Source organism: Centrocercus urophasianus, unplaced genomic scaffold (assembly GCF_019232065.1).
Source record: "Centrocercus urophasianus isolate 14NV4802_14NV808 unplaced genomic scaffold, USGS_Curo_1.0 seq_21, whole genome shotgun sequence".
Lineage (NCBI taxonomy): Eukaryota > Metazoa > Chordata > Aves > Galliformes > Phasianidae > Centrocercus > Centrocercus urophasianus.
In genome coordinates, this window is record NW_024884767.1 from 19909884 (window position 1) to 19928350 (window position 18467).

Sequence of the window (18467 nt, forward strand, 5' to 3'; positions counted from 1 at the left end):
ATGGGAGAAGTTGCACCACTGTTCAAGCTAGGGGAGATTTTCACACTGGGGAACACAAGTTCCCTGTTCCGGGACAGATTCATGAATACTTTGTTAATTATAAAGAATATAATAATGAAATAATGTGGATTTGGACTTTTTTTTTCAACAAATCTTCTAATTGCAAGGAAACAGATTTTGTTTTATTAATCTCTTCTGAATATCAAGTTAGTTGCTGAAGTCTTTGTGTTCACGTTAGGTATCATGAGGTCTTGATTGTTAACATTATCAATCTAGATTTTTACCTCATTTGACAGCATTTTGTCTGTATAATTTTCCTTCTTCCTAATTTGCCAAAAAATATACTGGGAGAAATATCGAGAAACTGTAAGACTGTTTTCTGCTTCATATTCTGGCATAGTTATGCTAAGGATAGGCAGATATTACGTGTTGACATTTGTAATAGGAGAACAGCAGGGAGCCCATATTACAATCAGCTCTTGACAGGATTGCATCAGAAGCGTAAATGGATGGGCATTTTCAGCTGCGGGGCTTTTAGAGATAAATCTCGCCTTTTGAGGAGCAGAAATTAATGCTGCATGATGCACATTGTTGCCTTTGTCTTAAGTCTGCGCAGCAGCTGACATGTCTCTGATTTGCAGCTGATTTGCTGCTTGGGCATATGTCGCCTGTGATGGGGGAGGGAGCTTTTCTCCTTGGGGTTTCACAACAATGAGACCATCATTTTGGTTCCTACCAGAGAGATAAGTATTTTTTCCTCCCTCTATTACCTTGTCAGTCTGATGCTTTCATCAAACAGATTTCCAAGCACTTTCAACTCTAAGTGATGGAAAACACACTTGATTTCTAATTAAAATGTCAATCCAGGACTGCTTGGTAACCCAGCTGTGAACCTCTAACTGGAGGACAGCTAAGCCTTGCTCTAACACTTACGCCTTTGTGGTCAGTGGTAATAAATGCATCTTCAAAAATCTCCCGCTGGGACATGCTTGAGAGTGGTGTTTTTCCTCTATCTGGTGGGATATTCTGGCAGGAGGAGTTGGAGCAGATGCAGCTTCAGTCTGAGAGCTGGCACTGAACCCCTGGTTCTTTGTTTAGAAAAATTGGAGTTGTTGGCGTAGCAATCTGCTTTCTGTCCCACTGTTACTGGTCTTAAAGATGTAAAACTGGTGGGACAGGAGGAGTCATGGTTGAAAAATCCCTCTGGAGGAGACTTGTCTTCAGGGCAGAATCCTTAAGGCTTTCCCTGCCCTGAACAGGGGACTGGGCAGGGTGGGTTTGATCCCATCAGAACGCTTGCACAGTTCTTTGTTTTTTGGCAGTGAGAGATAGTAACCTGCTGCTGCTTTCTCAGCTGCAGACTCATTTTCCTGTCCTGCTTTGCACGTGCATGCTCTGCAGTAACTTCCACATGAGGGCTTCTCTCATTGCTCTGGCTCCCTTGTTGGCTTCTGGAAACAATATTGTTTCAGCCCCTTCGGTAACAGGGAGAAATGATTCCTAACAGCTGATAAATTGTTTAGTAGTATTGTGAATTGTGTGCTTTTTTTTACGAAATAATAGCAAAAATCTCTGTTAAGAGTTATGCTGGACTGGATATGGTGAGTGGTTGGATCCTTCTAGTTTGCCCATCCTAATTGTTCTGTATCTTCCTCTAATTGGATAACTTTTGACACACAGCCTGTTTTTTGTGCACTCTCTGGGATGAAAAGAAGCAAGCATATTTCATCACCATTTTGTCAATGGTCCACAGCATTTCTATCTGTCCTCTGAACCAAGGTTGTAATTGTAATCTGAAGATGGCATATGATGCATTCGTCTGAATGAAACTTCAGATTTTTTGCTCTTAGGGTGATACTGCATTCTGGTTTGCAAGTCTGCCTAGAGATCTCGTAACAATTACTTTCCTGTCTTTCAGGTCTTGATAGCTGATGACTATTCAGATCCATTTGATGCCAAAAGTGAGTTGAACAAAATGGTTAAAGGAGAGAACACTGGCTATATGGAACCATATGAAGCCCAGAGAATAATGACAGGTAAGAAAAGAAAATTGCACATGGAAGATTTAGCTGCATGGCAGTTCACATGGATATTAGAACTGCTGTGAAACAAAAATGTCTTTTGACATGCAAAACTGTTTTGTTTCTGAAAATGTCAGATAGTAACAGTAACTGCTGTGAAGGCTTTTCATGTGCTTGTACCTGCCTTGATATCTGAAAATACTGCTCTGGAGCTGGCTGTCAAATATAGATAGTTTGTACTGTCACGTAGTGAAGTGAAAAAGTGATCATGGATGCTGGAGTCTGCATTGCCTTGCTTGGTAATGACAAGGTTATCATCTGTGTAGATAGCAAGAATAGCTAAAGCACAGTGTTGAATTAAAAGATTATAATAGGGTGAATTAATGCAACAATTGATCAATTTGCTTATGGCCATTTTTTTCCTCCTTCACATTCGGTCTTCTCAGCTTTCTCTGTTGCAGGAAAGCTGCAGAGCTACGTCTTTGTTTCTTCCTTCCTTCTTTAGTGGTTTTCTGTGACCATGCATGAAATGAGACACTGTAGGATGCTTGTGAGCCTTTTAAGTGATGTTCATGGTAGTTGTCTTTCTACTGTGTTATGAAGGGAAGTGGTTTGTAATTGCAGAGTTGTAGGAATTTGGAGTGATCCCTTTGTCCTGTCATCATATGCTGTCTTGTCTGCATGTTTCTCTGATATGATCTGCATCCATTCCCTATTTGTTGGCTGTGTAGTCTAAAAGTTTCTGAAGTCTGCAGACATAAATTTTTTAACTTACAATGATTTCATGCAGTACATACCTTTGTGCAGATAGGTTGTGCTTTTCTTGTATTTCTGCAGCTGATCCTTTTACTGTCACTGTGAGGTGAAAGTCACACCTGTGCCAGATAAGTTCATTGTATGCTTTCCTTTTCTGTTGAACAGCTCCTGTTTTGGGCATTCAAAACATTAATCCATGGGGAAAGACAAAAGGGTGTTAGATGCAGAGATCCTTTTTTCGTGCAGATGTTCCTCTTTTTCCCTTCTTAAGTAGATTTTCTGATAGATTTCTCTGATGAGGAAATTTCTTGTTGACTGTATTGCTTGAAATTTCCAATAGACAGACTGGGACATCTTACTCCTTGTTGTTGTACATTTATTCATTCTAGCTAGAGTAATCTCAGAAAAACAGATTGGTTGAGATGAATTCTTGCTGCTTGCACACCAGTGCAAGCATCAGTAATTTCAGCTTTGAAGTTTACAGTGCATTGATTTCTCTCTTTCTGTGCTCCTAACAGAAACTTATGCCATCTTCTTTTCCAGGATTAGCCATAATAAATGGGTGGTTTATTGTACAATACTGAGTGGCATAGCTACAGTGGATAGTAGATGTGCGTACCCTTGCAAGAAGCTGTCACCCACCCCCTTGACCAACCGTAGTGTTTGTTGCAGCTCATAAACTGTCAAATTTGCTTTGTATTAAAATAAACGTTTGTTACAGTCAAACATTATAAATGCTAAATGCACATTTGAAACTGTGCTCTAACCACGGATAGTGATATAGTAAGTGTTCTAAATATGTTTGATTGATCCAGTAGAAAATGCGTGAAACTTTACTGAAGACATTTAGTGTGTTGAGATCTGGGTGATTAGATTCCAGTCATCTTGCCCAGATGTGGGTAGAAATAAAGTCTCTTTGTAAGTCTCTCTGAGATCAGGTTATATTCCATTGTTTTCAAGCATGTGTTTTTATATTTGTTTATTGGAATTTACATTTGTTTTACTTGACAAAGGAAAAAATAAAGATGTCTTTTTGGGCAGTTCTTGTAGTTTGTATTTCCCAGGTGAATTTTAGTATTTAGTACTTGTAAAGAAATCATTTGGATTATAGTCTGGCCTCAGCATTTGGTTTGCTGCTTTGTTTGTGGTGTTTGTTAGCCATACTCTCTGATTTGAATGTTTATATGGCTGTCTGTTCAGCTTAACTTACATAGTGAAGTCCTTCTTGACTGTTTTAAGGATGGACTAATTCCAAATGGGGGCAATCTGCTTACTGCTTCAAAATGCAATTAAAGGGAACCAGTTAAAAGAGTTTCTCTCCATGCTTTGTGGTCGTTAAGTGAAAAATTTAAATTGTTCTTGAGATGCAGTATTAAACATGCAGAGAACAGTATAAGGGAAACAACCTGTCTTGTGGCTTGATAGAGAGGAATATGCCCTAATTGACATGCGCTAGCCTTTCACTATGAGCTAGTTAAAAACTATGAGAGAAATCTGGGTGATTTCTTTTCCCTATCAAAATTCCATACGACTGTATCACTGCCACGTAAGCTTTGCTGTGGGGAGCTCAAAAGGGGGTAGTGCCTTTCCCCCACCTTATGACAACTACATGTGGTGACTCAGCTCTTCCAGGTATCTATGCTTCTCAGGAGGAATTAGTCAGATCTTCAGACCATGTGCCACGCTTCTGATCAAATGCCAATTCAAAGCAACACATAGCTATCTTTTTGTTGGACCGCAGAGCTCATAAGAACCTCACGTTATATGGAGAATTCAATTTTAGATCATTGCTTAGATGGAGTATCAGCCTTTCAAGGTATCACAAGGAATGATGGCAACAAGAATGAGATAAAGGGCAACAGATAGAGTCTATTTAACTTACTGTTTGGCTTTGAAGGGAGCTTCTTACCTCCAACGTATGATTCTTGACTACTCAGTGCCTGACATGACAAATGCTGTCATATAAAAAAAGAAAAAAAATGTATTTGAACAATTCGAAAACAGAGGATAGTTAGTCTCAAACTGGTTTGGAATCAGTTTATCCAAAATGTGTGTTTTTTTTTTTTTTTTTTTTTTTTTTACTAGAGAGGAAGAAGTACTATCAATGAGGGTATGGCTGTGTAAAAGCACACTTTAAGAAGTGTGTTGGCAGCAGAAAACCACTGTCCTTTCCTGATCAGAAGCACTGTTTTCTCTGTGCTGGAATGGGGAATTTAAGGAAGATTTGGGCAAACAAGGCCTTTGAGCATGGATCTTGGTTAGGAAGTTGAGATAAGCATGTAGTAAGTACATCAGTGCTCTCATTTCTTAGAGGTTTTAATAGGGCCTTAGGACTGTGCTGTGCCTTGCAATTTAAATGTGCCCTTTGTTTTTCTTTTGCTTTTTTAGACATCACTTAGTACTCGGCCAGAGGCTTCGGTCTCTGCTTAGGGCTGTGGTCTCTCTTTCATGTATCTACCTCGGGGAGATGCAGTAGACAGGGAGAAAACCTACCTCTTGTATTTCAGACTGCTACAGATTACAGTGGATGGCATTTCTGAAAATAGTCGCCTTTTCTGAGATGTAACTTGCCTTGTGTTCCATGTATAGTAAATGCTATGTTGTGAACAGGCTTCAGAAGTCTGTCACAATGCAACTGGTAAAATACACACTGGGCCTTTCTTCTCTGGAGGCATTCAGGCTAGGTTGGATGGAGTGCTGAGCAGCCTGATCTAGTGTGTATCAGCCCTGCCCATTGTAGAGGGTTGGAACTAGGTGATGCTTAAGATCTTTCCCAACATAAGCCATTTTACAATTCTGTTAGGGATAACTTCAGAGGCAACTCAAGGCTATTTCAGGAAAATTAAAGGCAAATGTTTGATATAGGGCAGTAGGAATTCTGCTTTGTTTTTTGATGTATTTCTTGCAAGAAAGTCCTTGAACTGGACGTGTTAGATCTTGTAGGTAGGATATGCTGACTCACGAGATGTATGGAGGTGCCAATGTACATGCTTTTGAGTTGGTCCTGAATCAGCACAGCAGCATGCTAGACTCAAGGTGTTGGAAAGACTTCCAGTGAATGCTTTAGAATATTTGATTCAAATGCCTGTTGTCATCTTACAGTCTTGCCTGTGGTTTTCAACATATTCTTCAAGCTGGGTGACGGCACATAAAATCACAGTCATAGAATGGCCTGGATCAAAAAGGTTCTCAAAGATCATCCAGTTTCAACCCCCCTGCTGCAGGCAGGATCGCCAGCCACTAGGCCATGCTGCTCACAGCCACATCCTGCCTGGGATCTACACCATTAGTAAAGCTTTGCAGGTGATACTAATGAGGATTTCAAGTAAAAATTCACTGGTTTGTCCACAGGCTCACAGCATTACCATTCTCCTCTCTATTTTTTTTTTTTTTGCATATTTATTGCCTGGTTTCTATCCACGTCATTCTAACTATGCAGCAGAAGAACAGTGAACAAGTTTGACTTTCTGACACAAAGGGTTTTTGTGCAGAAAGCATGCAGCCAGTGCTAGAACAGCAGACACCTTCATACACTTCATTGCTTTTTTTTCTAGGTACTGCAGTAAGAGTCCATGCCTGAGTTATGGCGGCATCTCCAATGCATGACAGACAGCCTAGGAAGAACAACCTCATCTGTCTTAACTGGGAGCTCCCCATGGGGCATCCTGGGAGCAGTAGGACTGTCTTCCTTCAGGCTATCACAGAAATGCTGGGAGTGTACAGAAAGCAGCATTCCCATGAACCTGCACCTACTTCAGAAGGCCTTGAGTGTCAGTTTCCCCTGTAACTAAAGAGGCTGTTTTTTTGTTCAGACATGTAGCTTCATCTGAATAGTCACTACAGTGCACTGGTGGTGAGTCAGGTCTTGTAAAATCCTTCTTCCTTCACCAGGTTGCCTCTGGCACGTTGTTTGCTGGCGCCAAGTTTCCAGCTGCAAATAATGCAAAAAAGAACAATGATAATTGCTTTGATAAATACTAGTCTGGATATAGTAGTGTGTATAGCATGAAATGTTTAGAAAAAAAAATTTCTGGCCTCTTCAAGGTGGCTGAGCTGAGTAAACCAACCAGTGATCTTTCAGCATTATAATGGCCCTGCAGTTTAAGAATTGCTATTTGCTTGCACTTGAATACTGAAATCAGCTCTAGCCAACATGTTAGAGTTAGTGTGCTTATCCACTAAGCTTTACAGTGGATGTAGTTTTGAAAAAATCTTCAAGTTGGTTCTCTTGCACCTACATTTGTGTGTGCTCCAGCTATAGATTCTGCTTGAAAGTTTTATATTGTGCCAGTCATGGTTAGAAGTTGGCCCCAAATGGGAATTTAATCCATCATCAATCCACCTCATGTAGTATTGTGGATTTGTCACTAGGACTTACATATATATTGTCCTGTTGCCAAATGGTGTGGCTGCATGCTGGTTGTTCTGGCACAGCAAGATTTGTTTTTCTTCAAATACAAGGTGGGAAAAAATGCAAGGTAACTTAACTCTTGAAATTTGATGTGTATGTTCTCTCGGTTCTTGGTTTACAGTTGCACCTGGTGAAGTTTGAAGTTCAATAGCACACAAACAAGAACTTTTGACTAGTAATGAGGCAGATGTATTTACGTGTTAGGAGCCCTATAAAGGACTGCACTGGAATATTAAGAAAACTTAATGTAGTTAGACACCTTCTGTGCTTTGGAATCTATTTAAAGTTGGTTCTTGCTCTGTTAGAAACATCTTAACTATCCTGTTATTATTGTGTAATGGAAAGCAATACAGAAGACTCCTTACTTTCCACTAGGCCTGATTTGCCTGAGTTGAGGCAGAGCAGAAATAATGCTGGGGCTGCTTCAGTATAAGTCCTCACCTTCTCTCTAAGAAAAGCAGCTGATCTCACATGTGCTGTGAAACTGCATCACTTTAGATTTGTGGCCAGTGGCCACCACGAGCACTTTGCACTCCATGGTGACTGCAGGGAGATAAAGCTAGAAATTCTTTTGTTGGGAGGGAATGTGATGTGTTGTGTTTGCTATAATTAGCTGCATAACGGGGGTGGGGGTGGGGGGTGGAAACCAGCTGTACATAAAATGAATAGCATTTCTCTATATTTAACTCTGTCTCCTCCTCTAAAATAATTTAAAGCATTCTTCCTAATGTTTGACATGGTGTTGCTTGCTGCTTAGAGTAGTGTATACCAGCCTACAAATACGTAAAAATAAAAAGAAACAAATCTTCTCTTCTATGTGCAGCTGAGTAAATATAAAATATAAGGCTTTGCCTTTTCCTGAAGGGGTAACTCTTCCCCTCCAGCTTTGGTCTGGAATTGGAACTGAGAAGACAGATCTTGTGTATTGATTGCCCATACATAGGTTTTATAGGCAAGAGCTCAACACTGGAGTCAGAATTGCAAAGGTACCAATTCTTATGGTAATTTCTGGCTACTAATTTAGAACAAAGAATGTTAAGCTGATGCACAGGATTCTGTTGCCTTGCAAAAATGTACTATGCAAAATGGGTTTAAGGTAAGACTGAAAAGTTGTCTTTTTTTCTTGGGATTTTTTTTGGCCCTTTTTTGGTTGTCTTTTTCAACACTTTCATCTTGGTAGGACTAGATGCAACCTGGAAATGGACTAAGTGGTAAAATTTGAATCACAAGTCTTCAAAGATGTTAACTGTTGGTTATTTGTTATTGTTGTTTTTTTTTTTTTTTTTTGGGGGGGGGGGGGTTCTGTCACTTCTCATAAAGATGACTTTTTGACTTTTGAAATAAAAAGGAATTTCTATCCTTTAGCAGACGGTTCTGAAGAAAAATGTCCTGCTGGAAGTCCTTCGTATTTTCTTTTTTGTTGTTAAAACTGGTGAAGGTTTCTGTTTTCTGAATACTACACAATCACTCTTACCAATTCTCTCTTTTTCCAGTTACTGCTTTTCCACTGTATTATAGTGAAATGGTAAGCTAGCTCAAAGTAAAACAAGTTGTTACACTAAATATTAGCTCAGCATTTGGTGGAAAAAAAAAAACCCACAATAGTTTTTAGAATGAGAAAGTGCTTCTGCAACTGTAATATTTTGTCTAGTTTGCAGGTAAACGGATAGAATTTCTTTGTTTGCTGGCTTTTCAACCAAACCCTGAAAGTCTGTAATGGCAATACATGAGTGAAACCTTAAGTAAATGTTGTCTGTTTCTGAAATCATATGATAAATTGATAGCTGCAGTTTCTCCTGCATCTTTTTAGGGTTTTTTTTGTGGTCCAAACCAGAGGTTTTCTTTGAAAGTAAAAGAAGATTGAAGATTCAGACATTTCTGTCTGCTTGTTACAGAGGCATAACATCTTGCTTTATCAACTTAGCAGCCTTTTACTATGACTTTACAACACTGTCACAGAATGGTCTTAAACTTCAATGGGAACTGGTCAGAAACTCAGTTTTTGTGCTCCGTGTGTTTTATGTGGACTGGTAGTGCAGCGTACAGCTTCTTCTCTGGTTTCTGGCTATCAAGAGTTCTGCTTGAAAGAGTTCTTCTGGAGGATCTTAAGTACCTGTACAAACTCAGCTACTTCTTGACTTTATGCTTGCTGACTTTTGAGGTCATTCTCCGCAGGAACAGCCTGTCCTTTCTTGGTAGGGGCAGATAAGCCTCTTCTGGTTCTGATCTGTGTTGATGTGCTGATAAGAGCATTTGTTTCTGTTGTACTTCCACAGACAAAGATCTAGTAAATGGTTGGTATGTTTATGCTGGGACCATGATGACTGGATTTCTTGAGCTATATCAAAATATCCAAAAAGAACATGGAAGAATTCAAACTTGGTTTTTTGTTGGTTCTGCCTAGCTCAATGTCATAAGTTGGTGAAATTGTGATGAGAAGTTTGTGCACAGCTTGGCATCATGAAGCAGGATGTAGGTATGCAAAACACTCGGTCTTGTAGGCCAGGCTAGTAATTAACAACAAACCAGGCAAACTGCAGGGAAATAAGGCCTGCCTGTAGGAAACCTGGACTTGTTTCGAATTCTGCATTTATTTTCTGTGTAGTAGGTAATTTTGAAAGCTGTGTGAAAAAGCACTGGATCTTGTAGCTCTAGTGCTATACTTCTCTTTCCTGTGGTTTGTCAAACCATAGTGCACTTGTCTAGAACTTGCTGCACAGCAGTTAAGTGTGATGGCAGAGCTGAGTCTGCTGGAGATTTCCTAAAGGCCTGGAGAAGATGCTACAGCTGTAATGCAGCCTCTGGTGGGCAAGATGATGTCTGTGTTTCTGTCTCAATTAAAATGAAAAGAGAAGGAGAGAAGTGAAGAAAAACATCTTTCGCATCCATCATTACTTTTGTGTATCTTATGTGCTCCTCTCCTTGGGCTACAAAATGCACCACCACCAAGAAAACTCGGAGTTATAGAGGAATATAGAGCAGATTAACAGGCAGATTGTCCTAATTTCTTTTTGGGGATCTTCGTGTGTCTTTCTTTAAAAGCGGAACGTAACATCTGGAAACAAATACAGTTTTCTGCAGTCATCTGTTTGGATGCAGCTCTGTGCTCTAGAAATGTTTGCATGCGCTCTCATTGTTGGTTTAAAGGCACATACTGGAAAATAAGTGTAACTGGAGAAATCATCAGAAAGTGTCGATTCAGTAATATGCAGCAGGATCGTGGCTGGAATGAATTTTAAAATATGGTGTTCTCTGACCTGACCTCAGTGGAAAATACCAGATGTTACTCTTCATGATTTGTGATGCTTCTGTTGCAAGGAGGAAAGAAAACTGATTAATGGTGTTTGCATGACTGTGGTTTGGTTTTCCTAACAGTAGGGTCTGTTCTTAATGATGCTTTACTGAATGCTAGCCAGATTTATTTGCTGTTGTTAGGTATTTGTGCAAGCACAGATGCTCTTGGATGATAATGTAAAAGACTGTATGCCTTAGTGTGTTTTGTCAATAGCTGCAAACATTCATACAGGTTCCATACTGTTGTACGAAAGTGTTACCCCAAAGGGGAAAAAAAAAAATAGCTGCATTACTAACAGATTTCTTTGTAAGAAGGCTTTCAGCTAAAAATTGGCATCTAATCATGGTTTGTGTGAGTATCCTAACAACTACAGTAAGGTTGCAAACAAATGCAAGGTATTGAACAAGAGCAGCTGGACAGTTCCATGTAAAACACTTGAGGCTCATAGATGCTGGGGACTGGTTGTGCTTCCCATCCATCTCTTCCTGAACTGACTTGATGAGTGAAAGAATCATCAAGGAGGCTGAGCTGAAACATTTTTTTCTCAGTAATTTCAGTTTTCACATCCCTGTCACTTTTCTATGCTAGCAAGTCAGCTGTCTTCCATTTCATGCAAGGCCTTGGATTGTCAGAGACAAAAATCCATGATGGTGGATGCAATCTCAAGTGGAGGTTGTATTCTAAGTCAAACTATCTTTATCTTCAGAACTAAACAGCAAATTTAGCCCTTCCTTCACTGTGTACGTTGATGACTGTTGCTGTATGAACACGTAGGACTGTGCTAGACACTGAGCTTACTGAATCTCCTAACACTCTGAATTGTATCTGATGGCATTTACTTCCAACAGATGATGACTTATCTTTATTACAAGTCCTTGGGTACTGAACTCTTGGGTTGTACTGGTAGCTCAATTTAAATGACAGGACAAAGACTGCAGCTAGGATGGCATTCTCCTTGGAGGAGCAAACCAAGTGGGCAAAACTGTAAATAATTTCTGTATCTGATCCACATGTCTTGCAGTTTTCAAGATTGCAAATAACTGGTGAACAATCACTGTGGCTGTTCCTTGCAGTGAACAAGGAAAAAAATAGACAGTTTAAGATGACTTGGATACTGATAGTGCTTGCTGTTGCTGGAATCCTGCTCAGAAGGAAAGCTCTCTTGCATCATATATCACTCCAAAGCTTTGACTTTTTTGTTTTAATGGTGCTTTTATGAAAAATTTCTAACAAAGAGAAAATAAATTTTAATGGATGTTAGTCATCTGAGAAGCTTCAGGCTATGTGTTTGAGCTTTCAGTTTTGTTGTTTTTAAGTTATAACTGGCAAAATTGTTCACTAGCTAGATATTTCATTTAAAAATATGTTCAATTCACGTTTCAGTGTAGCTTTTGACTGCGTAGCCACCTGTCTTAGGAAGTAATCAACTCCAGGAGTTTTTGAGCAGAAACCCTTCTCCCTACACTGTATTCTCAACAGGGAATGTTGCTGGGTGGCAGAAATAAAATGAGTATATCTCAACTCTGAGAGCTAACCTTGTTAGGCTTTTCTTAAACCAAAGATGGCAACTGTTTTGGTTAGGTGCATCTACTGCCTCAGTCTGCTATGTGTTTTATTCTTGTAAATGACTTTGTCCTTACTCTGTATCACTGGGCATTCAGGTTTGCAAGGAAGTCTCTGTCCACTTCCCAGTGTTCCCTGAATGAGACTAAGTTTAAAGAAAGAAGATATCAGGGAACAAGATAAATATTGTCGTGATTTTAATGAAATCACTTTTTGCACATGTGTGAAGTCCTGCACCTAGGTCTGAGCAATCCCAAGCACAAATGCAGGCTGAGTGCAAAATGGAGAGCAGCCCTGTGGAGAAGGACTTGGAGGTTTTGGTGGATGGATAGCTGGACATGAGTCGGAAGTGTGCACTTGCAGCTCAGAAGGCCAACAGTATCCTGGGCTGCATCAACAGAAGGATATCAGCAGGGAGAGGGAGGGAGTTGTTCCTTTGAGGCCTCATCTGATGTACTGTACCCAGGCCTGTGTCCTCCTGAATGGGAAAGACATGGAGCTGTTGGAGCAGGTCCAGAGGCAGCAAAGTGATGAGAAGGCTGGAGCATATCTTCAGCATTACAAAGAAATGCTGAGAGAACTGGGCGACCTGTTCAGCCTTCAGAAGAGAAGGTTCTGGGGATGCCTGGGAATATATCTAAAGGGTGCCAACCAGAAAGCCAGAAAATGACTTTACAAAGTCATGCAGTCATAAGTTGTGCAGAGAAGCTGTGGGTACCCCATCCCTGGAAGCATTCAAGGACAGGTTGGATGGGGGGACCCTGTGCGTGGCAACCCTGTCCTCAGCAAGAGGTTGGCACTGGATGATCCTTAAGGTCCCTTACAATCCAAACCATTCTATGATTCCATGATCCCTTGCAAAACCGTTTGGAATGTATAAATGTAGATACATATTTATACCTGCTAAAAAGCTCATTGCTCAGTCTCATTCCATGTTTTGAGTAAACTATCTGCTCATCAAAGTGTCTGATTATTTGTGAGTTTCAAGAAGACATTTTAGTTATATGAAAGCAATGAGCTGCGTTTACATTATGAATGGAACCTCTTTCCACACCCCATGCCTCTCAAGGTGATTTCTGTCAGGGGGTGAGATCCTCTGCATGAAGAGAGAGGGCAGGAAGTTGTGAGCATTGGTTGTAGCCATGATTATTAGGGCTGGCTGATCTAAATTCAGGAAATCATAGCCATCTTTGCTCAAACCTTCTCTGTCCTGATTCTGGAGTGTATTAGTTTTTTAAAATACCCCCTGCATTGGTATTAAAATGTCATTCAGTGAATTGATTCTGTTTGTGCGGATTGTTTTTTCTGGGGGGAAGATACTGCCATGTATTTAATGAGGCAATGAGAACAATTGTGCTAATGGGTGTCCATGAAAATACTAGTGCTCTGTTCCCAAGAGTTTTTCCATTGCCACTTGACATAAGAAATATATCCTCTTTTGCATGGCTTAGAAGTTTCTGCGTATGGAGTTGGCAATATGAGTTTTGATTTAAGCAGTCTCTGTTTTGCTTTATTGCCACTTGAATTATCCCATTTAACTCATGGAACATTGATTCTTGATTCCTGCAGTTCAGAAAAGGTCAATAAATCCTACAAACACAAATGTAGAGCAGATGATGCAGCTGGCTTTAGCAACATTCAGAGCTGACTTGACCAAACTACCAGTAAATGAAGAGGGGTTTTTTTTGAGGGGGATTCTTCCCCCTTCCAAAAAATATTTAAAAAGAACATCCTTTTTCTTCTTTAAGGTCTCTGAGAAAACTGTAATGAATAACTGCCTAACCAACCTAAAGCATCTCTTATGCAGACAATGTCTGCAGAAATTTTGAATTTTAAAATGTCAGTAATAATGTTAAATCACTGCTTATTTAGTAGAAATTTTTATGTTTGGGAGGAGGACTTCATAGAATAAATTCCTGCCTTCAGAGAACTGAAGAAATTAAACTTCACTGCATCTGCCATAAGAGAAATACGACTCCAAAGGCAGTTTCACGTCCTTTGGGAACAGTAGTACTGTTATTCCAGTCCACCAGGATTTAGTCTTCCTGTGTGTTTTGTCTTTTAATCAGTGTCCTTGTACTACCTTGGATACCCCCAAAAGAGGAACATGTTTTTTGTGCCATCTTTGACAGGGTGAATTTCCCTATTTTATTTCAATCATACCTTCTGTGGAAGATAGGAATCTGTTCTGTTGCTTGTTTCTTGATACTGAATCATAAAGGGACTTCTCCCCTACTCCCTTGCTCACTCTGTTGGCAATTATGCTCTTTATTACAACTGTTGAAATGCAAAGTTGCTTTGTTTCCTGGAGTAATGAGTCATACCTGGAGTTCAGTAGGATATCCGTTACAGTGCAAGCTGTTTCAGGCCATTGCTTTTCACATCAGGAGGTTATGCCAAACTTTGAAACCAAGGATGGACAGTAAAGGTCTGTTGTTCATTCCTGGAAAGTGGCTCACTTGTGAGTCATTTGGCTTGTGTTTAGAAGGGAAAAGGAGGAAAGAGGTTGCAATATCCTGCAGTGCTTTCTGGAATAGTGGGAGTTGGGAGGCAGCTGTTGCAGTCTCAAGCAAAACTATCCTTGCTGTATTGGGATGTTGTTGACGCTCTCTTCTGTCCAGTAGCTGGAGGCATCTGGCTGGACATGGAAACATGGCAGAAACCAGTTTGAATTCCAGTGTTCTGAGGTGAAATTTGAGCAGAGGTCTATTTTAGCTTCTGTTGTGTATAGACTCTCTGCTGACATGATGAGAACTCTACGGACTGAGTTCTGGAGTGTTTTCAGATGATCGTACTGAGGTAGCTGTGAAAATAAATATTTACAATGAGGCTTGAAAAAAGTAAGCAGCTGCCTGGCCTGTGTATGGAGAAGGGAACATTCAGTGAAAGCAAACCTTCTCATGGCAAGGTGATCACTGTAGTAGCATCTGATGCCTCTGGGAAACCGGTTGGTTGATCTGTTGCCTGGAGTGAACATATGCCCAATGGAAACAGCTCTGTAACCTCCAGTGGGTTACAGGTCAGTAGCTCTCCATTGGAAAACTCAAGAGCTATGCATGCAGAGAACAGGAGCTTAGGCTGATTCAGTCAGAGCTGTTCCCTAATGAAGAAAAAGAGAGAGACTTCAAATCAGGCATGACTTCCTATGTACAGATCTGGCCCTGATGTGGCCTTTCTCTGCCAGAGACAGTCATGCTTTAAGGATAATGTCAGGTTAAATGCATCAGGTATTCATCAGTACCCTTCATGTGAGCCTGAGCCTTCCTGAGTTTCTTTCTGCTCCCACTGATAACTTTTTAGTGGCAGGTGAGAATACAAGTGGCTATTGTATACAAACAGGTTTGTTCTTCAGTTATGTACTCAGGTACTTTTTCTTTTTTTAAGCATGATGGTCTTCTGCTTATTCCGGGCTTGTTGATAGAAACCAGTGTACTGCACCAAGTCCTCCAAACACCTAACCTAAGTTGCTACTGTGGAGCTCTTAAGTATAAAAAGTTCAAATATGCATTTTAAAATCTGTGCTTCTCTTTGGCTATCCTAGCTGAAGAAAGGTTAGCCTTTTCCCCAACTACTGTGATGTTACCTTGCTTTGTAGTTCACTGTACTTCTGCACTGAAAGAACAAGATGTAAACAGGGGACTCTAAGTATTATTTGCTTGTTTTAATTAAACTTTCAGACTATTTTGGTAAATAAATGTCTGGGGTTTTTTTCTGTGTGCCTTGAAAACTGGATGCCAGAAAGAAATTACAGAAATTGTAGAAATCTGTAATTTCCAGATACAACTGTTAAAAATGCTAAGATCCCTGCCACTGGAATTACCTAGCAGATTTAGGTGGTGCAAATATATTAAGCATCACAGCAGTATTCACTGTAGGTTGGTTATGGTTTATGTTATGTAGCTGGTGGTAAGTTGTGTTCTTGATGTGTGTGAGCAGGAAGCCAAATCTAGGTCACTAAGATTGAAGCTATTTAAATGCTGACATTTGGGAAGAGTGGAGCAACTATCCAGAAGAGATTCTGAGCTCACCTGTATGGAGAGAGAAATTTTTGAATATCTTTTCTATAAACAGCCCTGTTCTGTATAGTCCTGCTCCAGCACAGTACTTAAATATTTAATTGTATGTATAAAGTAAATGAACTTGAAGTACTGCCGTGTTTACTTCAGATGGCCGTGTATCTGATGAAAGTTATGTGCATTCACAAATGACTTTAAAAAATCATTGTGCTTTCATTCAACTGACGGCTATTGATTGCAGTAATTCTTTAGGAATAGTGCAAGGCTCTATCCACCAGTCTGATCTACATCGATTTCTACTGTTGAAAGGAGATGGGTGTAACTACAAGTGCTGTTCAGACTCCTGATAACAGCATACTGTCTTTGTCCTGCTCCTAGGTTTGTCAAGTACAAAGGATGTTGATAGTCTTTTACTCTGGTTTAAAATTCATTTTCTCTGCTACCTGTTAGAATCTGGCACTGAATATCAATGCCATTTCCAGCATGTTGTCTTCATAGCAGGTCTGGCACACCAGGGTAGCACTTCAGTTATAGAGAAAGCAGCTGAGGAGCCATTAGGACTATTATTTTAAATGCTGCATCAGTCCTGACATTGTTAGCTGAAGTGGATGCAGTTATGGCTGATATGTGTGGTTCTGTACACTTTGGAATCTGACATAGTAATGAGTCAAAACAGCCTTATTTTACTGCATCTGGTCAGCCCACAAGTTAATGCGCCTGTATCTAATTACGCTAAGTCTTTCTTAAAAAAGCATGCAGAAGTATTATCAGAATGATAAGGAAACTCATACATCTGTGTTATCACAGATGCTGTGAAGTCCTTGCATATAAGGAATTGAAAATACTCTCTTGTGGAACTTAGGGTTGAAAAAATAGGGAGATTAATCTGATTTTCTGCACTGCCTCTTGCAGGCTAGAACTAAGCTGAGCTAGTATGACGATTTTGTCCAAAGGCAAGAACTCTATGTGCTAGTGCCACTTCTATCCTTTATTAAATAGCCCTCATAGAAATTTATATCTGATTGAACAGGAGCCTCCTGTTCAATGGCATATTGGATGCAGGTAAGAAAGATATTTCTACTTCAGTACAGTAAATTGGTGTCTTTAGTCTGACCAAGAGTCTTTAGCTCACTGCCTTTTGTGACACAAGAAAGAAAAAAAATTTTCTCAGGTGCTTAATTTCATTTTTCTTTCCGCTGTTGCGGGAGGCCTCATTTGCTTTGTTTTTGCTCCAAATAAATGTTACAAAGGAGGGTGGGGGGGTGAAATGGTACATCAGTTTGCTTTGAGTTTATTACTGCCTAGTGACACAGGCATACTTCATTTGGGAAAATAATTCTTTTGTTGTCAGAAATTTTGTTTATGAATGCAACAACATTCTTTCACTGCTTATTAGCAGGCACTTCAGGTTGAGATGCAAGAAATATCCAGTGGCTTCTGTATACTGTAGGAGGATCTGCAGTTTTGTTGCATCCCCTTGGGCAGAGACCTTTGATTCTCTCCTATTGGATTTTGAAAGCAAGAAGTACTGCCTTCAGAATTCACTTTTGTTTTCTACATAGTTGTTTTCTTGATGGCATATCCAAGTTCTCTCCAAATTCACCTCAGGAATACAGCATATCAGTGAGTAGTGCTTTTGATGGATTTAAGATTATTAAAAGGTTTGCGATGACCTTACCGTGAGGCTATCCGGTGCAGCTCAAGGTCTACTCTGTATGTGCATTTTTGCTGAATTTGCTCACCAGCTAGAAGGAAGAATGTCAAATTCAGTCATGTATTACAGAATCTTGTGCTACCAGATGTCTCTGTTGCTGTATTTTACTGGTCAGGTTCTCTGGTTTACAAAACACTCCAGTCTCCTGAGGCCTTATTCTATTATATCTGCTAATTTGAGAGAGCAAGAGTTGCCATGATGTTTTCCACTCTACTACCAAAATTAGTTCTTTCAAACCGTCAGTTGTTTTTCTTCTACTGAGTAACAAAGAACATAATTCTATAGAAATGTACTTTTCTGTATCAGCAGTAATATTTCAAATAATTAGTAAACCGGAATTTCAAGACACTAAAGTGTGAACTTAGAACAGCCTGTACAAATCTGCACTGTATTTTCAATGTACTTTTTGTTGCCCTTGCTACTTGACCTTTTAAAGGTCCAAAGCCAGTGCAGTAATACAGTTTTGGACTCCCTCGTCATTAACTGTGACTATTTTAGTACTTAGAGCTGTCATTGATGGAGATTATGCAGTGCAGTCTTGACTGAGCTGTGAGTGTCTAACACTACTCATGTTATAGTATCAACTTCGATGCCTACAAAGGAACAGGTTTTTTTGTGTTCTACTTTCAGTAGAATTACTTCGTATGTACTTCCAGTATATTATGTAAAAGATAGACTTTCAGACAAGTTT

General features: G+C 39.9%; 1 protein-coding gene across 1 annotated transcript in view; it reads left to right on the plus strand.

The window, feature by feature from the left end:
- SHB (SH2 domain containing adaptor protein B) overlaps nucleotides 1–18467 on the plus strand; it is a gene marked incomplete at its 5' end in the record, with an annotated part of 71911 nt that overhangs the window by 17556 nt on the left and 35888 nt on the right. Inside the window, one exon of the mRNA XM_042822769.1 lies at nucleotides 1919–2036. Within this exon, the coding sequence (XP_042678703.1) occupies nucleotides 1919–2036 (118 nt within the window). The remainder of the gene's footprint in view (nucleotides 1–1918; nucleotides 2037–18467) is intronic.